The sequence below is a fragment of the Pithys albifrons genome, chromosome 3 (genome assembly GCF_047495875.1).
Source record: "Pithys albifrons albifrons isolate INPA30051 chromosome 3, PitAlb_v1, whole genome shotgun sequence".
In the NCBI taxonomy this organism is placed as follows: domain Eukaryota; kingdom Metazoa; phylum Chordata; class Aves; order Passeriformes; family Thamnophilidae; genus Pithys; species Pithys albifrons.
This window is the reverse complement of record NC_092460.1, coordinates 48997340-49016239: the sequence shown is the minus strand read 5'-3', so window position 1 is coordinate 49016239 and position 18900 is coordinate 48997340. Positions and strand designations below refer to the sequence as shown.

Below are 18900 nucleotides of genomic sequence, written 5' to 3'. Positions count from 1 at the left end.
CCACTTGGGGCAGCAGAATGCCCTTGGGCATCCTGGTGGGGATATGAAATGGAGGGCGGGGATTGTGTGGCTAAAGGCGGAAAAGGGATCTTCAAGAGCACAGAGTATCTGGGTCATGGTTTGGGGAGACAGGTGTCAGAAGTGGGGTTCACACCTCAACTTGAGGCTCTGGGGCACGGGGGGAGAACGGGACAGCAGGGAACACACAGCCCTGCTTTGTGAAGACAGGTTGGCATTTAAGGGCGGAGGCAGCAATTCTGACCTGTGTCCACAGGAAAAGTTTGGGGCTGAGGGAATTCCTAGGGTAAAAAATGTTCTTCCCAAGAACAATATAGGACCCCGCACCTTGCCTTCACCAGAGTCCACATCAATGCCACCGTCTGCTCCTCCCTCAAGGGCACTGGCCTGAGCAAGGCTGCAGAGATCGGGCTGGACTGCCACAGAGGAGCTCGGAAAACAGTGAAGCAACAAGTTCGTCCTCCCAGATCTGCTGTTTGCCACCTCGGAGGTGTCCCACACTGGGGATAACCTGGTGAGGCAAATCCACCGTCAGACGAATGACTGCCGTCTCTCCATCTTTCCCCCCTTGCTCCAACCCCTTCCTTCCTCGGGGTTGGCGCCCCGCCCCATGGCCGGAGGCGGGACCGGGGCTGGCAGGGAGCAAGAGCTGCGGGTGACAGCAGGTGGAGCGGCAGTCCTGGCGTACCCTGGACTCGCGGCCCCGTCCCTGCAGCCCTGCGTCCTCCGCTCGCCTGCTGCCGAGCCCCTGGCTCGGATGCGTGGGCTGGTGTCTTCTGGGGAACTGATGCCTTCGGTCCAGACTTCCCGCCGATGGCTCTGATCTCTTTTGCCGCCCCCACAACACCCAGCCTGGGACCCTGGGTCTCTCTGGGGAGCGGGGATGCTCACTTTCCTCCTGGCAGGCTGTGCTAGCCACGTGCCAGTCACCGTGGAGTATTTTCCCGTCATGTGTTCCTTGCTTCCTGGGTCATTGAGCCCCCTGTAGTCTGTGAAAATTCCCCCTGCTTGACCGGTATCCTCCAGGTCTGCTGCCTCTTTGGCTTCCTGGTCTTCACCCACCCTGTTCCTTGACCACACCCAGCTCAAACCCTGCTCTTGGGCTGATCCTGCCGCATCGGAGGCTTTGAGAAGAGCAGGCAGCTTCACGTGGAGGTAGAGGTAGAGTTTGTCCGTGTTTAATAGGATACTGGCTGTGGCAGGAACAATTTGGGAGCCATGGGCCGTCGGCTCATCCATGGTCTCTCTGGAGCTGCAATCTTCCTTACCAGTGTGGCTCTCCTCTCCATACGGCACCGGCACCATGGGGCTCAGGAAACAGCTCAGCATTCAGGGCTCAGGCAGGGCATGTTGGAGAAGCCAAAGCAACAGAACAAAGTGAGCCCAGAGAGAGGTGGTGGCAGGGGGCAGAAGGAACTCAAAGTCCGTTCTCCGGAGGGATACAGGACTGAGGGAAGACTGACTCTTGGGGACATTTTTATAGCTGTGAAGACAACCAAGAGATTTCACCAGAGCAGAATGGAGCTGCTTCTGGACACGTGGATATCCCAGGCCGGTGAGCAGGTGAGTGTGTGGATTTGAACTACAGAGAAGATGTTTGGTAGTGGGGCATGGATGGAGTGTCAGGTCAGGGGTATAAAAGCCAAAGGAAGGGGAGGATGGGCACTGTACTCCCACTCGGTATTTTGCCTCCTTTTCTCTAATTCTCACTTCACATTGAAAGAGGGATGCTACCTAGCAAAATGTTTCACCCGCAGCCGCTTCATGGGGAAGGTGGGCAGAGAGGCCACACCAGACTGAGTGCACAGACAATCCTGGATCTGTATGAAATGGTGGTTTTCTACCTCCTAGTGCCATAAGTTGGCTGGGTTTGGAGCTGACTGGCTCCCCTGGCCCTCCATTAGGATGCCTGCCTTGCCCCTGGGCACCCATTACCCTGGGAAAGTGGAGTGCAGTGGGCAGGAAAATAAGGCAGAAGGATCTGGAGGGCCTCCTGAAGTCAGCCCTGTTCACTCCTCATTACATCAGCATAATCCATACTTTGCTTTCTTGGGCAGATGCTTTCACATGTAGGGTCTTGAAGTGATGGGAGTGTATAGTTGTTTTTAAATTTTTTTTTTAACTGAGGGTCTGATGTTTGCAGCCTTTGCTACAACAGAGTTTGGAGCGTTTCCTTCATGTTAGAGGAGCTGATATGGGGCACCACATTAGTGGTGCTGTGCAGACTTGCTTGCTGGTGGGCAGAAGCACTCCCTGGAGCCTGAGTGAATTTCTCCCTCCCTCGCAGATCTGCTCCTCAAAAAAGAAGAAATCCTGTGGCTGCCCTGAAGGGTGGTTTTTTGCCTCTGTGTGTGTGTGATGGGTGCCTAGAAGGCAATTTCAGGCCTCAGTGAGGAAGGGGGACGGGGGCGGAGGTTTCAGGTAGGAGAGCGCTTGAAGCAATGCAGGGTTTTCTGGGTAAGGGTAGTTTTCCACTTCATGGCGCTGCAACTGTCTGGTCTGCTGCGGTCGTCACAGGAAGTCATGTCCTATTTTGAGCACGCTTCCTCTCCTGTCTGCGTGTCCCTTTCACCATCTGAGATGCCCTGCTTCCTTCTCCAGAAGCACTTCTTCTCTCCATCTGACCTCAGCCCAGCAGCTCTTTGGAGAAACCAAACCCAACCACATGGCTGCACTGGCATTTAGATATTGTTACTGGGGCCTTTGGGTTTTTAAGGAGCAGTTCAACTTTCCTTCTTCATGTGTGTGATGAGCCAGTGCCTGGCTATTCTGCTGATGACAGGAATTAGATACTAGCTCCCCAGATTCATCTGACCCTCTCTATTTGGCATGCAAGTGATGTCCAAATGTGGGAAGAGGTGTTGAATTTTTCATGCTGCTGCCAACCTCTGGGTAAGCTTCATGGACTGAGCAGGAAAATAGGAAGGAAGGGTAGAACAGAAGTGTCACCCATTTTAAGCAATGCTTTTTCCGTGTTACCAGTTTTTGTTGCAAGCTCAGTATTTTCCTTCCCCTCCTCAATTTTCCATGTTTTTCTTCTGCTTTTTTTACTAAATGGCTTTGAGGAAAGGGGAGGGGGAGTGGGAAGAAAGGTAAAGAGAAGTACATGAAAGTCAACCCCCTTTTTTTTTTTAATATATTCCTGCTTGAGGGGGGTTTTGAAGTTTAGGGGAAAGGATTAGTTTTGAAAATTTGACAGTATAGTAAACCTTGCTTAGCAAAAAAGAAAAAACATTTTCAATTCACAAAGTTTATTTAATTGTTGTGGGGACAGGGATAGTGCACCTGACCTAATATTGAGTTCTTACTAAAGCTCCTAGGCTTTAGGAGACAGTCTTGGAGAGATCCAGGTCTCAGAAGTCCTGATGGACAAAGATTGCCTCCTTCTAGGGCTGACCCAGCATCTTTCTGTCTCACTTGTCCTTACTCAAGGCTGGAGACCAGTTCAGCGAGTTCTTTTCCAGCAGTGGCCAACAGGGAAATTTTAGCATCTGGCCATGTTGCTGATGCCAAGCTTGGATTCAGAGCTCATTACCTGCATGGTGTCCTCCTGGCGAGAGCAACCCAGACCTCACAGGTCAGGCTTAGGTGACTGTAACAGGAGACAGAACAGCTGTGGGTTTTATTGCTAGGACAGACCATATAGTAGCCAAATTAAAAGTCCTCTGTGTTGGGCTCTGTTGGAGTAGACAATGAGAGGGAGACATTTTCTCTGAAACTACACTGTTTAAACAGAAGATGTGCAGTGGGTAAGAGATGGCGAAGTCTGAGGTGGGCACTGTTGGACCATGCTCTGCCTCTTGAGAACTGATCCATGACAAACTTCCCACAGGAGACTGATGTGAAAGTCATTTTAGTGAAAGGCCTTTTCCTCAGCAAAAGTTTAATTTAAACAGAAGTGTCTGTTTTGATGATTGTTCAGGCTGGATAGAATCTTGGAGTCATATTCTTTGCCCCAGTAGTTTTGAGGGAGATAAGTCTATTTGTCTTGAAATGGCATTTTGTTTGGTAATGCAAACTCATTCCAACACCTTTCCCCCTTTTAGAAGCCCACCTATCCAGCCAATTGAAATGAAACCTTTGAATAACTCATCCTGAACTGGCTTTCAGATTTTCAGTGTTGTAAATGCACTGTGGGTTTTGAATCTGTGCTCTGGGTGGGAGGCAACAATAACCCTACTGAGGTGTTTGTGTATTGGAGGGGTATTCTTAGGGAAGGGATAGCCTGGGAGATGAACAGGGCCTTGGATTGTCAGGTTCCACATCTTTATTGCCTTTTCCTATTCTTTCCTTGCAAGGCTACTTCCTCACTTTGGGATGAGGAGGTCTCAAAGTATAGTATTTACCCATTGCATGGGCTCATGTTCATGAAGAGCTGCCAAGCAAAGCTGTTTGGCAGTGTCTCCATATCACTGCATGCACTGCTCTTGAGCAGACCTCCTTTCCCAGTCAGACATCTTGTCCACTCCAGAATGGAGGGATACTTTCTGTACTTCATCTCTGCTCAGGTCTGGATTGGCTGCCTTGCTGTAGCATTGAGAGCCGTCCTGGCCCAGTTTTAGTGTGCTGAGGCACCACCGTGGGAGATGCTGCATAGCCCTGTAGATGGTCTGGTGGAGAACAGGAGGGTGGCTGTGAAGGGGAAGCTACTTCTGTCTAGCCCACTTGCCTGCAGCTGACACAAGGTGTTTCTCTGCTCCCATGTCCCCAACAGGTAGTGTAGCTTTGGTGAGAGACCTAAATCTCTTCCAGGCTCCATTAGTATGGACAACAGTGACTGGTGTCTTCTTGAGAAGGACCTGCGTAATTGGGCCAAATGGTCTCCAGGAAGGTTTTTAGCCAGGGCACTTTTTTCTCTCTCCCATCCCAGCCATCGTGTATGGCTTTGCTGAGGGACACAGGGTGGTGGTCACTTGGATGATGGCAGCAGCCCCTGTTCCAGGTTGCCCACTCTGAGGGGTGTGAGGGATGGAGAGGCAAGGATCCAGGCAGCTGCCTAAACTATTGTGATCTTCTTTAGCACTTCTGGAATACTGTAGCCACATGTGCCATGGAGATCAGAATTTGGAAAAGCCAGAAAAATCATATTTCCCAGTGCCCACACTCATAGCTCCTTTTCCCCAGTTATATTGGATAGTCTAGTGTTGCTCATGGTGACAGTGTACCTTCATCCTTGGGTTCCTACAGAAACATGTTGAATGTCTATGAAAAAACGTTTCCCACCTTGCATCAAGAGAAAAGTGGGAGCTTCAGAATATTGTCAGAATTAGAAAATTTGGGAAAATATGCAGATTTTTATTTTAAGTCAATCAGATGTAGTGTTTGTTAGACATATGATTTCTAGTTGTTTTTATGTCTGTAAGCAAGTAATTTCCAGCAACAATATTTCTAGGGTTTTTTTTTTAATGTGAGAAAGTTTAAATGGTTTCAGAATATTTTTTCTTAAGATGAACCATTTTACATAGTGAAAATTTCTGACACGGACGTTCTGACAAGGGAAATCCCATGCCACTGACAATCCCTGCCTTGCCTGAAGGTTGTGATATGGTCCCCTGATCCAGAGCAACTCCTTTACCTGAAATATAGCTAATTGCCTCTTGTCCCATGATCACCTTGAAGGTGGTTTTAACTAAGAAACTTCACTGGTGGGGTGAGGTAGGAATATGTGCATGGTTCATTGCTGCAGCTCAGCTGTTGGAGGGTAGTTCACTAGGCCAGAGTAGCACATACATCTGGGATCATGAAACCATCCTGCTGTCTCTGCTTGAGCCTGGTGATCTTTGGGGCTCCTTCGTTGCCTTCTTTTCATGCACAGAACATTTCTCTTGCTGCATCCTCTTGACAGGGATATATCTCCCAAATGCTATGTGGCTGTGGGGAGATGTAGGGACTCTTTTCTCCTTGCCCGAGCCTTTGGTAGCAATGGTGGCTCCTGGGGCTGTTGTCTGCCTGCCTCATTCCCTTTGTCCCTGTGCAGGTGCTGTGTTTAACAAGCTTGTGGGCAGCTGGTGGGGAGACTGTTTACAGCTTGTGACTCCTTTTTGATTTCATGAAAGCTCATTTTCTGCCTGAGTAAAGCTTTTTTCCACTGGTCCTGATCCTCGCCTGGTCCTGAAGAGGGGGAGATTTGCCACATAATGGCAGCAAGGGGGATTAGAGAGGCCTGGGGGTGGAGGAAAAGAAGGAGGAGGGTGGAAAGTGGCAGGGGGCTGTGCACAGTTAACACACAGACAGATGTTATCCTTTTAACTCAAGCATCATTTAGCCACAATGCTTTAATTTTTCTACAACTGACACCAAAGCCAGGGCTCCCTCACCCCCTCACTCAGTGTCATGGGTCCCCTCTTTCCAAGGCAGTGGGACAGGAGCAGAAATGAAGTCACACAAGTACTGATGATTGAGCCATGCATAGCTGTCCTTCTCTTCAACTGCTGCTTGAGCAGGCTACATCAGCAGAGGATGGAGTTGGGGTAACTGTGTTGAGTGTGTCCAGCTGTGGGAGAAAAGAGTGGGCAGGCAGGAGTGCACCAGCTCCATCCTTGAGAGTAACCTCTTTTCCTTGTTTCCCTAGACCTATGTCTTTACTGATGAAGAAGATGATGCCTTGAAAAGGAGAATGGGTAATGACTTGTCCTGTAATACCACCTTTTCACCCTGCCTTCAGCTTCTGAACTGCAATGGCTTTGAGAAGGGTTCTGGCATAAAAGCTGACTCTCCTGCACCAGCACTGCCCACTGGAACATGCCCCTTGCCATGTCCTGTGAGAGGACCCCAAGCTGGTGGTAGTGGTTTGGTGTAGTTGGCTTACCCCAGTGCACGCAGCCAACTGGAGGCAGGGTGCTGCCTGCCTTGAAGCAGCCGTGGGTGGAAGCAGCCCATGACAGAACCCGTCAACCCCTGCACCATGGTTGGCAGTGAGCAGGGCGAAGAGTGGGTGGCAGGTGTCCTAGTCTTGGCTAAGTGACTTTTTCCAGGTTTTACTTCCTAGTAAGGGGAAAGATGAAACCTGTGTCGCCATGTTGGGGGACCATGAGGAGGCTGGCTGTGAACAAACCCCTTCCCTCCTGCCCAGATGTTCTTGTGACTGCACAAAACTTTCCCTCTTCTGGTTAGGTAACCATGTGATCTTCACCAACTGCTCTGCCGAGCACAGCCACCTGGCCCTCTCCTGCAAGATGGCTGCTGAGTTTGATGCCTTCCTGGTCAGTGGCCGGAGGTGAGGCAGAGCTGGCGTGGGGGGATCCCTGCGAGCAAGAGGCACCCTCCTTACCACAAACCTCTTGTGTTTGCCTATCTTCCCCAGCTGGTTTTGCCATTTGGATGATGACAACTACCTGAACCCTCAGGCCCTCCTGAAGCTCTTGTCTTCCTACTCTGAGATGTGGGATGTTTACCTGGGAAAACCCAGCCTGAACCGACCCATCTGGGCCTCCGAAACACTGCCAAACAACCAGACGGTACAGCCTGTGTTGGTGGTGCAGGGGCCAATGGGTTGTTTTGGTGCTCTGGCTTATTGGCTGTAGGCATACTGCAAGGAGAAACAGATCCCAAGAGCAATGTGCAACAGCTAAAAATTTGCCAGTCAGGTCTAAACATGGCTATGGTTGTTGACTACATTTGATCAGCCTAGGGGAAGAGTCCCATGTTGCTGCTCTGCCTTTGGCTACCCGTCTGACAGGAGATAAGCTTGCCCTAGGCAGCCCACCTGTTGATGCCAGCAGGAGCTTGGCCATTCCAGTCATGAGGAGGTCAAATTCCATGCTGTACTGCTGGCAAGTCCTTCTTCTGGGCAGCAGTCAGGGGGCTGGGGTGACAATAGGGCTGTGTTTGTCCTAGTATCAAAGCTGGGTTTCCTGAATTCCCATCTCTGGGAGTCTGGTATCACCTGAGCCTCTGCCATTGATTTTCTCTGGTGTTTCTCTCTAGAAATCCGTGCACTTCTGGTTTGCCACAGGAGGGGCTGGGTTCTGCATCAGCCGCAAGCTGGCAAGCAAGATGGTGCCATGGGCCAGGTAAGCTGTGCAGCTGATGAGCATGGGAGCCCTTGGGGATGAGCAACATGGCTGCACATTAATTTCTGGCAGTGTCAGACTAGGATTTGTGTGTATGGTGTTTGCAAAGGCACAGAGTGTCACGTGTTACACATCTGAAAGTGTGCGGGACTGGAGGAAGAGTTTAGTGGGTGGGTCTGCCTCTTGACTGAAAAGAGGTAAGAGCAGGTACATCAGCAAACATGATCACAGGATGATATACTCTCCTCTCCCTGCCTCCTTTAATCTCTTGGTTACTCTCCATGTTCCTTTCTATACTTTTCAGCTTCCACTGACACTTTTCCTAAGTGCTTTCTCTATCTGTATATCTCCCCCTTCATTTGCCTCTTTCCTTAAGCTCCCTCCTACGCTAATTTTCTATTCCCTCATCCCAAACCCTTTTCAGCTTCTTAGAGTGGCCACTATCATTTTCTCAGCCTGATGCATGGAGAACAGAGCTGTGTCCCAGGGTCTTGTGATAGCCCAGCCTACAAGAAGATGATGTATTCCATGATGCCCTAGGTTATGCCACAGGCTGTATGCACATATACTAGTAGGCATTGTATGTGCCAGCTGTAACGAGATCTGACCATACCCAGAAAGACAGACCTGATCCATACCAGGAGACTGGTTAGATGAAGTCCATGATACATATTTTATGGTAGACCCAGACACGATGATGATCTGTGATCTGGGGTGAAATGAAAGTGGCATGGAGGGATAATGCCTAACCTGGCATAAATTCTGCCACTACTTTTAAAAAATGCTTAAAACTTATTTCAACTAGCTCAGGGTTGTTATAGTAGATAGTGCTTTGTGCTGCATAACTGATTCCAGTCACAGAGGCCTTAAAATTGGGTTTAGCCTATCATCAAAGGATGGCCATGCATGTGTTGTTACATTACAGTGGAGCCATGGATGGCTTAGGCAAGCTGCAAAATTGTCTCTTCTTCCTCTTGATCCTGGTTCCCACTGTTTCTCTTGTGGTGGCTTGTCTGACCCCTCAGGGGCTCAGTGCCACTCACCAGACAGCAGAAGTGACTCATCGAAGTCTGTCAGCTCTCTGCATCAGCTCAGTGAGTAGCAGGTACATATCAGGGACAGCACCTGACAATCCCTGGGACTGCATGGCTGGGAATGCTCAGACAGCAAACACACTCCTGAGTATTTGCAGATGGAACTCAGAGATTTCTCGAAAACCAGAGATATTTCAGTAATATCACACCCAAGTGGATGTCTGTATCTGCCCCTACCCTCTTCCTAACTCATGCAGCCCTACTCTGTTCCAGTGGCAGGAACTTCCTGAGCACTTCAGAGCTCATCCGCCTGCCAGATGATTGCACCGTGGGTTACATCATTGAGTGCAAAGTTGGTGGGCAGCTGCTGCCTAATGCGCTCTTCCACTCCCACCTGGAGAACCTGCAGCTCATCCCCACCTCTCAGCTCATGCAGCAGGTGAGGAGGGAAAATGGAGCAAGAGTGAGATGTGTGAGGCAGGAGAAGTGGAGGGGAACTTACAGGAACATTGCTCCGCTGATGGCACTGATGTGCATTGAATCAATCATCTGCTCTTTTGGGAAGGTTTTCCTGACAAATGCTCCTTGGAAATAAGGAGCAGATGTTGCTTGTAGTATACTTGCCAGTTGCAGTGTTCTGGGATCAGTGGTGAGGAGCACCTGTATGGGGAATTGTGGTAGGATTGAGGGTGTCCCTGGGAGAATGTGGCACAAAGACAAGCAGAAGTGAGGATTGACTAGGAAAGGGACTTCAACATGGCACTATATCTGCCCTATGTGGGGAGATAATAAGGGGTATAGGGGGCTTGGAGAGGCAAAGGACTAGTAGGGTGGACCATCATGAGGAGGAAGACAGGAGGGATGTGGAGGGCAGAGGCCAAGCCAGCAAAGAAAGAACATGAATGCAAGCTTCTGTTACCCAAAGCAAGTTTGTTGCTCCTGAACTCAGTTTGTACTCCCTGCTCCTTTCTCACCACCACTTTGTAGGTCACCCTCAGCTACGGTGTCTTTGAGAACAAACTCAATGTTATTGAGCTCAGTGGCCCCTTCTCGCCCCAAGAGGATCCCTCAAGGTATGGGGCATGAGTGCTCTGGGTGTTGCTGTGGTGCGAGCCCTCAGACAACAGGCTGGGAAGGGGAGGCAGCCAAACAGGGTGCAGGAGGCCTGGGGTGAGGGACAGAAACCTGGCTTATTGGGTGAAGGGCACACAGTATTAAGCTGTTTGTGAACACTTACAAACTTTGCAAACCTTTTTGGATGAGTGGGAGGAAAAGGAGCACTCAAAACATTTTATTTGGACTATTCCTAAGCCAAAAGTATTGCTGTTCATTTCACATTTTGAGGCTGAGCAAGCTAACCTTTTACCTCAGGGACAGGAACACAAATGTTCTTTTAAACTCAGGAAAGGAAATTCTGCTTGCTTTTTCATTTTATGCTTTGCTGAGAAAACTGAAGGGAAAAAAGAAAAAGGTTCACTTGAGGCTGACTGCAAACAAAACTGTTATTTGATTTACCTTCTCCTCTTTGAGTGAACAAACCTAAAGTTGTTATTTGCAGAGCATGGATAGGAAGATCCTGGCTGGAGATAGCAGGGGTGGGAAGCAGCTGGGTGATGAAAAGAGCATCAACAGAACCATGTAGCAGGGGCTGGTGCAGTGTCTGTCTCCCTGCCTGTGGTCAGGGTGAGCTGTGTGCTTGGGCTTCACGGACTAGAGCTGGATTTGGGTATCAAGAGGGAGGCTTGTCTGCTTAGCATTGCTGAGAAAAGACATTTTGAGGTGAACAACCAGTCCTGAGCTCTGTGAGGCAGGTTGTGTGCCTAATGTGGAATGGGACATGAGGGAGAGGTCTTCCATTCTAAAGCTGTGCGTTGGTGTAAAAACTGTCACCTGACCTTATTTTGCTTTCTCCCCATCAGGTTTCGATCACTCCACTGTCATCTCTATCCCAAGACTTCCTGGTGCCTGCAGGCTGTTGGCTAGTGATGCCTGAGCCTCAGCTGCAGTTGGTCCTGATGATACCTTCCAGGGAATAGAACACTGAAGAAGCTTGCTGCTCCCAATTTCACCTTTTCTACAGTGGTCTTGGGGCTCTGTGATGGCTTTTTTCATTCTCGCTTAATACTGGTGACACAGGATAAGAGACAGAATCTGTCCCAAACATGGATAACATCGGCTGGACACATGGATGAGTTTCCCATCTGTGCTGGGATACATGCAAGGCATGGGAGCAGTATGCTTTCTGAGTAGATCAAGGATCGAATAGTGATTGCTGGGCATCTGGGTAGAGATGAGGACTTGCTGCTGCTGCTCTGTTCTGTGGCTGCATCTTGCTGGACTAGAAAGGCTCTGGGTGTGTGTAGCCAGTGCCCAGCTGAGAATGGCTGACAGCATGTCATGGCTTCAGCCTCTCTGAGCAAGGCTTCTTCCTCCATATCTTCCTGTGCTTTCCCTACTGCCCACACTTCACAGCCACTCATCTGCTGAGTCTCTGTCTAGTCAAGGACTATAGAAATTGAAAATGTGACCATTTCTGTGCTTAGTGAATCTTGGAAAAGTGTAGTCCTTGTTGAGCAGAGGGGGGATGGACAGGAAGTATAAAGAATCAGGGATCCCCTACTCTGCTGGGACAAAGGAGAGGAAGAACGAAAGGGAGCCAGGAGGAGACTGACCGAGATGAGGATGGTTCCCACACTAAACACTGAAGATCTTGTATGGTGCTGTATTATTCCTCTCTTTTTACCTTCTTGATGTGAGGTCAGGATAATCTCTTGCTCTAATTACCAACCTGTCGTCTGAGATTAGACTCCAACTCCTATCTGTGAGAGGAGACATAAAGGATTAGAAGTTGATGAAAGAGAGGAGAAAGGAAGAGATGGAGAAGGAGCTCTCAGGAGCGGATTAGCGGTTACAGTTTTATAACCTTTTCTGTCCCCAACCAAAAAAATTAAGTCATGAAGGAATGGAAACAGCAAGGCAAAGAGTTTTTTATCTCTGTCTTTCTTTTCCCCAGATGCTAATAGCAGCTTTCTGCCTTCCTGCTGTCCCTTCTGAACGTAACAGGGGGAAGGAGTGGACCCAAATAGGTTACAAGCTTTCTGGCATGTTTGTGAAGAGTCATTTTCTCAATACAGAGCCTGGTGTGAAATCTGGTAGCAGTGCTACTTGCTGGGGAATGAACTTTGGCATCATTTTGTCCTTGTACACATGGTTAAATGGCTAAGGGAGAGTGTTGCAGGGAAAGCTGGAAGGCGAAGAAGCTGTTTTAAATGGCAGGTGGTGCCACAAACAGGTATTTCTCTTTAAAGAGCATTTCAAAACAGACTGCTGGGATCTGTGAAAGATCCTGTAGTCTCCAGATGAAAGAATAAATGCCCTTTCTCCAAAGAGCTGCTCAGCTTTGATGCTGCTGATGTGACTAAGCCTGCTGCTGGTGGGCTGGAAGAGCCAAAGGCGACTGTCACTATGGCTTTGCTGTTTTGAAAACTGGCCACTCTGTCACCTCCTTCCACCCCCCCAAGCACTAACATCTTCTGCACAGCACACGTGAGGTTTAAAGGAAAGGCATCAGAAAGACCTTCCACCTCTGCAGAGTGGGATCCAGAAAGGAACAAGCACTTTAATGTCTGGAGAAGCAGAAAGTGGAAGCCTGTAGAGCTGTTTTCCAGCCTGTTCATTCTTACTGGCATTTAATCAGCTTGTGTAGCAGCAGAGACCCCTGCTTTCTTCTGTTGCACAACATGTCCTTGAACTGGAAATTCATCCTGAGCAGGGATGGGGCTAGCTGATGCCAATGACCATTCCTTGAGTTCCGCACAGCACTTGGCTCACACAGCTATGCTAACTGAGAAACCACATGACACAAAACAGAGACACACAACTATTGAAAGAGGTACAGCATAAGAAGTCCTGCCCCACATGGCAAGCAATTGGCTTTGAACTCAACCAGAAGATGAAATAGGCTTTCATGAGAAGAAATGAGTCTTCAAGAGAAATGTACACTACTTGGATATATCCTTTTCCCCCATTCAAAGTTTCAGGGGATGTTAATGGAAGCTTCGAGTTAAAAAGCTGGTCCTATCTGTAGATGTTTTGGTGACAGTCAGAGCAAAATGCAATTCATGTGAGGAAACTGGTACAGCAGCTCCACTTCCCTAGGGAAAGATAAAGCAGAGGAACTGGGAGCTTGCTTTAGATCCTGGCCTCAGCTGGTCTGAATTGACCTGGTGCTTTTTGCATGGCAGAAGATCAGATGTGTGATGGTTTGAATCCTTGAATGGCTGCATGGGGACCTGCTTAAGACTGCCCTTCATTGCTGGAGTATTTAAGTGCCACTTTTGTGGAAAATGTCTTGTCTCATAAGGAAACAGAAGAGATGAGAAGATGTCTGGGGCAGGGCATCTCTTGGGTTGTAGAGAAATGAATAACAAAAAAGTCCTATTATGGCTGTGACTACAATACACTGGAAAGAAAATAGCTTCTCAGAGTCGACAAAAGAAACCAGGTTTTCTCTAAGAACAGAAAGACAGCTTAACAGGACGTTCACCACATGAAATCTGATCAATGTTAAAACATGAGTTAAAATTAGTTTCAGGAATGGTTCCTGCCCCTGGGGCTTGCTGTCAGATGTTGTGGTTTTACAGTCTCATTTTCCTAGTTTATTAAAATGTTTTGATGCTTGGAAAAATGAGAAACAATCTCATGTGAAACTTGTCAGAAGACTGTATTTTTTTATTCTCTTTCATGATTTTCTGATGTAACAAAGATTCCGGAAAGGTTCTGCTGGGTCTATTAAATTTCTATTTCTTTTTTTTGTCCCTTTTTTTTAAAATCTAGCTCACACTTCCTTTCCTTATTGCAGGAAAAATCCCCAAGCAGCTCTTGCAAGAATAAAAGAAATAGAGACATGAACTTTATATTTTACTGGGAAAAAATGGGGTCAAAAGTCAAAGGTCTTGGCATGACCCTGCTGTTGTACAACATTAAGTGTAGTTCAGGGTTTCAAGTACAGAGACCTCTGCCTGCCCAACACCATAGCAACCAACACTATTAATGATGTTTAAACTGTATACTGAAAATTCAGAAAAAGGAGAAGGAGAGGAAAAAAAAGCAGTTGCAGTATTTGAAATGTAAAATATTAAGTAAGGCTTTCATGTTAACAATATCTTTTCTTTCCCCTTAGCATGAAGAATTTTTGTAAGAAAACCCCATTTGACAGTGCAAAAATTGCTAATGACTATCCTTTCTTTAGGGGGAAAAGACAAGTTAGTGGAAATAGGTGGGAAACTGCAGTTGTTGCTAAAGACTTTAAGGGGAGAGAGAAGAATAGCAACACTAGACAATGCTTCTGTCTCTGGTGCCAACTCCTCTTAACAGCTCTGCTGCCACAGAAAACCAGATTTTTTAAACCACTGTGGGATTTACCCAACTTGTACCCAGAGTGCAGCCTTCAGCTCTCTCCCCAGGCTTCTTGCTAAAGAAACAGCCTTCAAAAGATGAGCAATTTATTAGACAGAAGCCAAAAGATGAGAAATAGGAACAGGAAGAAAGGAGATTGGAAGGGAAGAAACCACCAAGCAGGGCCTTGGAGGAGAGCATGGGAATTTTAGCTGTGCACTGAAAGTGCTGTTTGGGAGCTGCCCAGCAAGAGTGGGAAAAGGGATGTTGCCTGGCCCCCCAGCTCTGGATGTCTTTTTTTGTGATCAGGACAAATGCAGCTCGCCAATGCCACTGAAGATGGCAGCCTATGAGTCAGTTCACTGTGAGATCGGTTTGATTGGCCCTCAACCTTTTTTCATTTTTGAAATATCACTTCAGATAATGCCTTTTCATCAGTGTTATAGTCAATTTCTTACAGCAGACTTAGCTTCTTAATTTTGATATTTCTCCTGCCCTTGCTTACAATGCAGGCTTTTCAGACAGTCCAGTAGCTCTTTTCATTCATTTCATTCCTTTAGTCTTCAGTTTCTGAAATTGAGATTGACAACTGGCTCTCCACATTTCTGAGATGAATGCAAAGCTGAAGGAGGGTGGGTGACTGCTTCATTTGGTAATGTCATGGTCACAGAGAGGCATGGACCATCTTTATGTTCTTCCTCGTGGAACCTGCTAGCAGTTGGTGCCAAAGATGGAATACTAACTGGGACTTTATTCTGTGCCAAACAGGGCTTCACTGAAGAGGGTGCAAGCATTACCACAGATACGAGCAAGACTAGGAAGAAGAGCAATATCAGAAATGTACAAGTAACTGTGCCGGTTCTCACCAGCTGATGCAGGATTTTTTGCTGTAGACTTTCTGCCCAAATACCTGGGAGGTTAAAGAAATGCAGAGCTGAGCTGTTGTTGCTCGGATGGCATTGCCTCTTTTAGACTGTTCCTTGTAGGCCTGAGATTTTTGTCACTTCCTGTTTGATCCAGCTTGGGCTCCAAGAAAGCTGGGAACTCATCTTTCTCCCTGCTTGAACTGCATGTGATTAATTACAGACCCCAATAATGGGCTCCTTGTCTATCTCTTATGTTAAATTGCCTTCCAGGGTTTTGCAAGGCTAAAGACCATCTTCAGATTTTAAATCTGACTGTGCCTTGTTCAAGCCCCCTTTGGTTTTGTTGAGGGCTGCATCTGAGCCATAGTGAATTTTAACAAATTAAACTGAGTGCTTGTACATGGATTTGCTGGCCCTCACCCTTCTGATGCTGCTTGAAAAGAAGACAGCGTTGATTTTAGCAGTGTAGGAAAAAGAAACAGGGCAGTTGGATAGGGAGAAATGCTGCCGTTCTGAAACCCTGTTTTCCCCATCCCACCCCTAGAAGTGGGGCACAGAGAGAATCTGCAGCTGGTGCCTTTGGACATGGTGTATCAAATGGAGGATATGCCATGAAATACCCAGCAATTGCACTGGCAGAGAATCTAGCAGCTCTAGTTCTGAGCCAAAGCCAGCTTGTACTTCATATTGGTCAGGGTGCCTACCCTGAATTACTTACAAGCAGAGACAGGTTGGGGAAGGAGGGAAGGGAGGGCTTACATGATCGATGAGGCAGTATTATCATGTCTAAGCAGAGAGAACAAAATGGTCTTTGGGCCAGGGAGGGGCAGAGTTCAGGAGCAGAGAAATACCAAGAAGCAACAGATCTAAAAGATGTTTGATATAAGCACATGGGAAGGAAGAGATGAAGAAAGTGGTTTGGATAAGAGAAGGAGCCCTAACAAAACCTACACCCTCTTCATGGCTGTGCTGGCAAATAATGAATGTTGGCCTGATGACTGGTACCTTGGAGCCTCAGGATTCAGCGGAAAGAGGGGAAATCTGGAAAAAAATGCAAGGACTGTCTTCCCCTACTTGTGGCTTCTCACTCATGGCTCCCCCAGTAGCATAGGAGGAGACATGTGGCTTGGAAAGAGCATCAGACTCTATTCTGTGCTGCGGGTCTTCTGGCAGAGCATACCATACATAAGTCTGCTTTCATGAACACTCAGAGAAGCTGCGGGCTGGGGCAATGAGCTAAATGTATGTGCTGAGAGAAGTCTGCCCATTCCACACTGCCCCACCTTTCCCACATCGCCATTAGCTTTGGCTGGAGTGAGGCTGACTGTAGAAGCTGGCCAAGCTCTCTCTACTCATAATGGTGTTTTTTCTACTTTGCAGGGGAGAACTCTCCTCTCTGGGCTCTCAGATAAACCTGTTTCCCAAAAGCATGATGTGGGGTGCAGATAGACAAGGTCTTGGTGCAGTTGGTATGGAGAGCAGGGCCTTCTCATGCCCCCTTCCTTTTCCCCCAGTATATTCAGCTAGTGTTGGACGGTGTCTGTTTTTAGCAAAAGTTGCAGATTCAGCAGCTGAGCTGATTTTCCAAAGGGACAGATAAAACCAACAGTCTGCCATCTGCTCTATTGTCCTGGAATATCAGCTTGGAGGGTGGGGGAGAGGGAAGGAGGAGAATAAGGGGAATGAGAACAGAGGTGGGGGAGAGAGTGGGAAGGAATAGAAGCAGGAGAGGAAAAGGCAGGAGTGGCAGGGAGGTAAGGATGAAGGTGAAGAAGACTGAGGGAAGACAGATAGAGAAGGACTTAAAGAAAAAGGGGAGCTATGTGAAAGGAGGAATTTGGTGAGGGGAGAGGATCAGAGACAGGCATGGGGGCAACCATGGCTTACTTGGGATCACCCTGGCTAGATTCCCATCAGCATTGTGAGCTACAGGGGCAGGCACTTTCAGCAACCTTGTCTTTGCTGAGCCAGAGCCTGACTGCAAAATAAACAAACTGGACTTAGTGGCCTGGATAATCAGTCCCCTTCCACCCACACAGCCATGCCTGCTTGCCTGCTGCACAACCCCTCCTCTGTGCTGACTTTTATTGAGTGCCGCAGGGCAGGGATTGAACTCCAGGTTTGGCAGCAAAGTAAATAACAGCAACATTGGCCTCCCCGGCCTGGGAGGGAAGAGGGCTGGTTTTAATCAAAGGTAAATAACAGTCAGTTTTGTCTGACCCTTAATGCAATTTCCTAGAACTGGAGAATAATGTTCCAACTTAGACACATGGCTCTGGCCCACCAGAGGGGAATGGCTACTCAGCAAGCCAGCTGCTGGGCACAGGACAGCCAAGGAGAACAGAATTGGGAAAGATGCCACAAGGCAGGTAATTTGTCCTGGCTGACCGGGGACTGTGCTGTACTGTTTTGACTCTTCCCGGTTTATTTTCTTGCTTCAGTCATTCCACAAGATGGGGCTGGCTTGCTGGCTTGCTGGCACATCTCCATGAAATGTGGGCCCCGTCGATTAAAGGCTCCCTGATTTGCTCTGTTGACAGGAGAGTTGGCATCCAACTGGTGCCCTGCATCTGCATCCCTGAAGGTCATTTTGCCTTTCATGGTGACCAGGAGAATGGGGTTTATGAAATGCTTGCAGCTATAAGGTCATGGCACAAATCACTATGAGTTCCTGCTACATGTTAAGTGTAAGCAAGATTACAGTGTTGGAAAGAAGTGTTTGTGTTGTTATTAGTCTGGTAGCACAAGGATCTGTGTGACTGGAGAGTGTGCACTCCAGCTTGGTCACATATTAGAATCACAAAGAGCTAATGAGGTGGTGTTATTGAGCTATCAGGAGGTTGTCTAATCCTTCAGCATGGCCAGCCCACCCTATACCCCTCTGTCAGATGTTTTTCCAACTAACTTTTAAGACATGTTGTTCTGGTCTGGAATGTGGGTGTCAGATTGGAAAACCAGGTTGCTGGTAGCAAAGCACTGGTAACCAAGTTGATCTTGGAAAAGCAGGTTTGTTCTCACTCTGTGCCAACATCATTTGTAGATGTGCATTGAGCAGTTCCAGCAGGGTCTTGGGCACGGCTTTCTCCTCTGTGAGAAACTGCTGATTTGCAATTCTCTGGAACAAAAATGGCCTGATGAGGCTAGGACATGTTTGGAAAGAGGCAGAGACACATACCAGAGCTGAGGGCAGAGGAGGCCAGCTTCATTCCAGAACTTTCATCTTGCAAAAAGTTGGCTGTTCACAGTAAGGGCTTGAACTGCTGGGAGGACAGAGTAGCTGTCCACCCTGTGGATGGACCATGGTTTTAAGACCTCTTTTCAGACCAAACCTTTTGTAAGCATCAAGGCCATGGAGTGAAACCTCCTCACCAAAAGCTCCCTGGTGGCGGATGTAGTACAGAGCACTTGTGTGACTGCTAATTGCTGATCATAGACAGGCCAGGTGCTGGTGGTATAGCTGTGAGTTCATCCTCCCATCTCAGTCTCTGCTCTTCTAGTGTGGATGCTGAGAGCGTGGGATCCAGCAGCAATAAGGACAGAGGACATCCAGGCACATCAAGGGCAACACAAGCT

General features: G+C 48.0%; 1 protein-coding gene across 2 annotated transcripts; it reads left to right on the top strand.

Annotated features, from left to right (window-relative positions):
• Window positions 1–684: 684 nt before the first annotated feature.
• MFNG (MFNG O-fucosylpeptide 3-beta-N-acetylglucosaminyltransferase) lies at window positions 685–13873 on the top strand. 2 transcript variants are annotated; one of them, XM_071549845.1, is made up of 8 exons: window positions 685–1581; window positions 6590–6638; window positions 7132–7234; window positions 7322–7475; window positions 7945–8030; window positions 9338–9503; window positions 10052–10137; window positions 10984–13873. In XM_071549845.1, exons 1-8 carry the CDS (start codon window positions 1237–1239, stop codon window positions 11045–11047), a joined length of 1053 nt encoding a protein of 350 aa, XP_071405946.1. In that variant the 5' UTR covers window positions 685–1236; the 3' UTR covers window positions 11048–13873. The 2 variants fall into 2 exon arrangements, with proteins under 2 accessions (XP_071405946.1, XP_071405947.1); XM_071549846.1 differs by lacking the exon at window positions 10052–10137.
• Window positions 13874–18900: the final 5027 nt, after the last annotated feature.

Coding starts and splice junctions, on each gene's coding strand:
- MFNG (XM_071549845.1), top strand. CDS start 1,237: ATGGGCCGTCGGCTCATCCATGGTCTCTCTGGAGCTGCAATCTTCCTT. Junction 8,031..9,337: donor AAGATGGTGCCATGGGCCAG/GTAAGCTGTGCA, acceptor ACTCTGTTCCAG/TGGCAGGAACTTCCTGAGCA. Junction 9,504..10,051: donor CCTCTCAGCTCATGCAGCAG/GTGAGGAGGGAA, acceptor ACCACTTTGTAG/GTCACCCTCAGCTACGGTGT.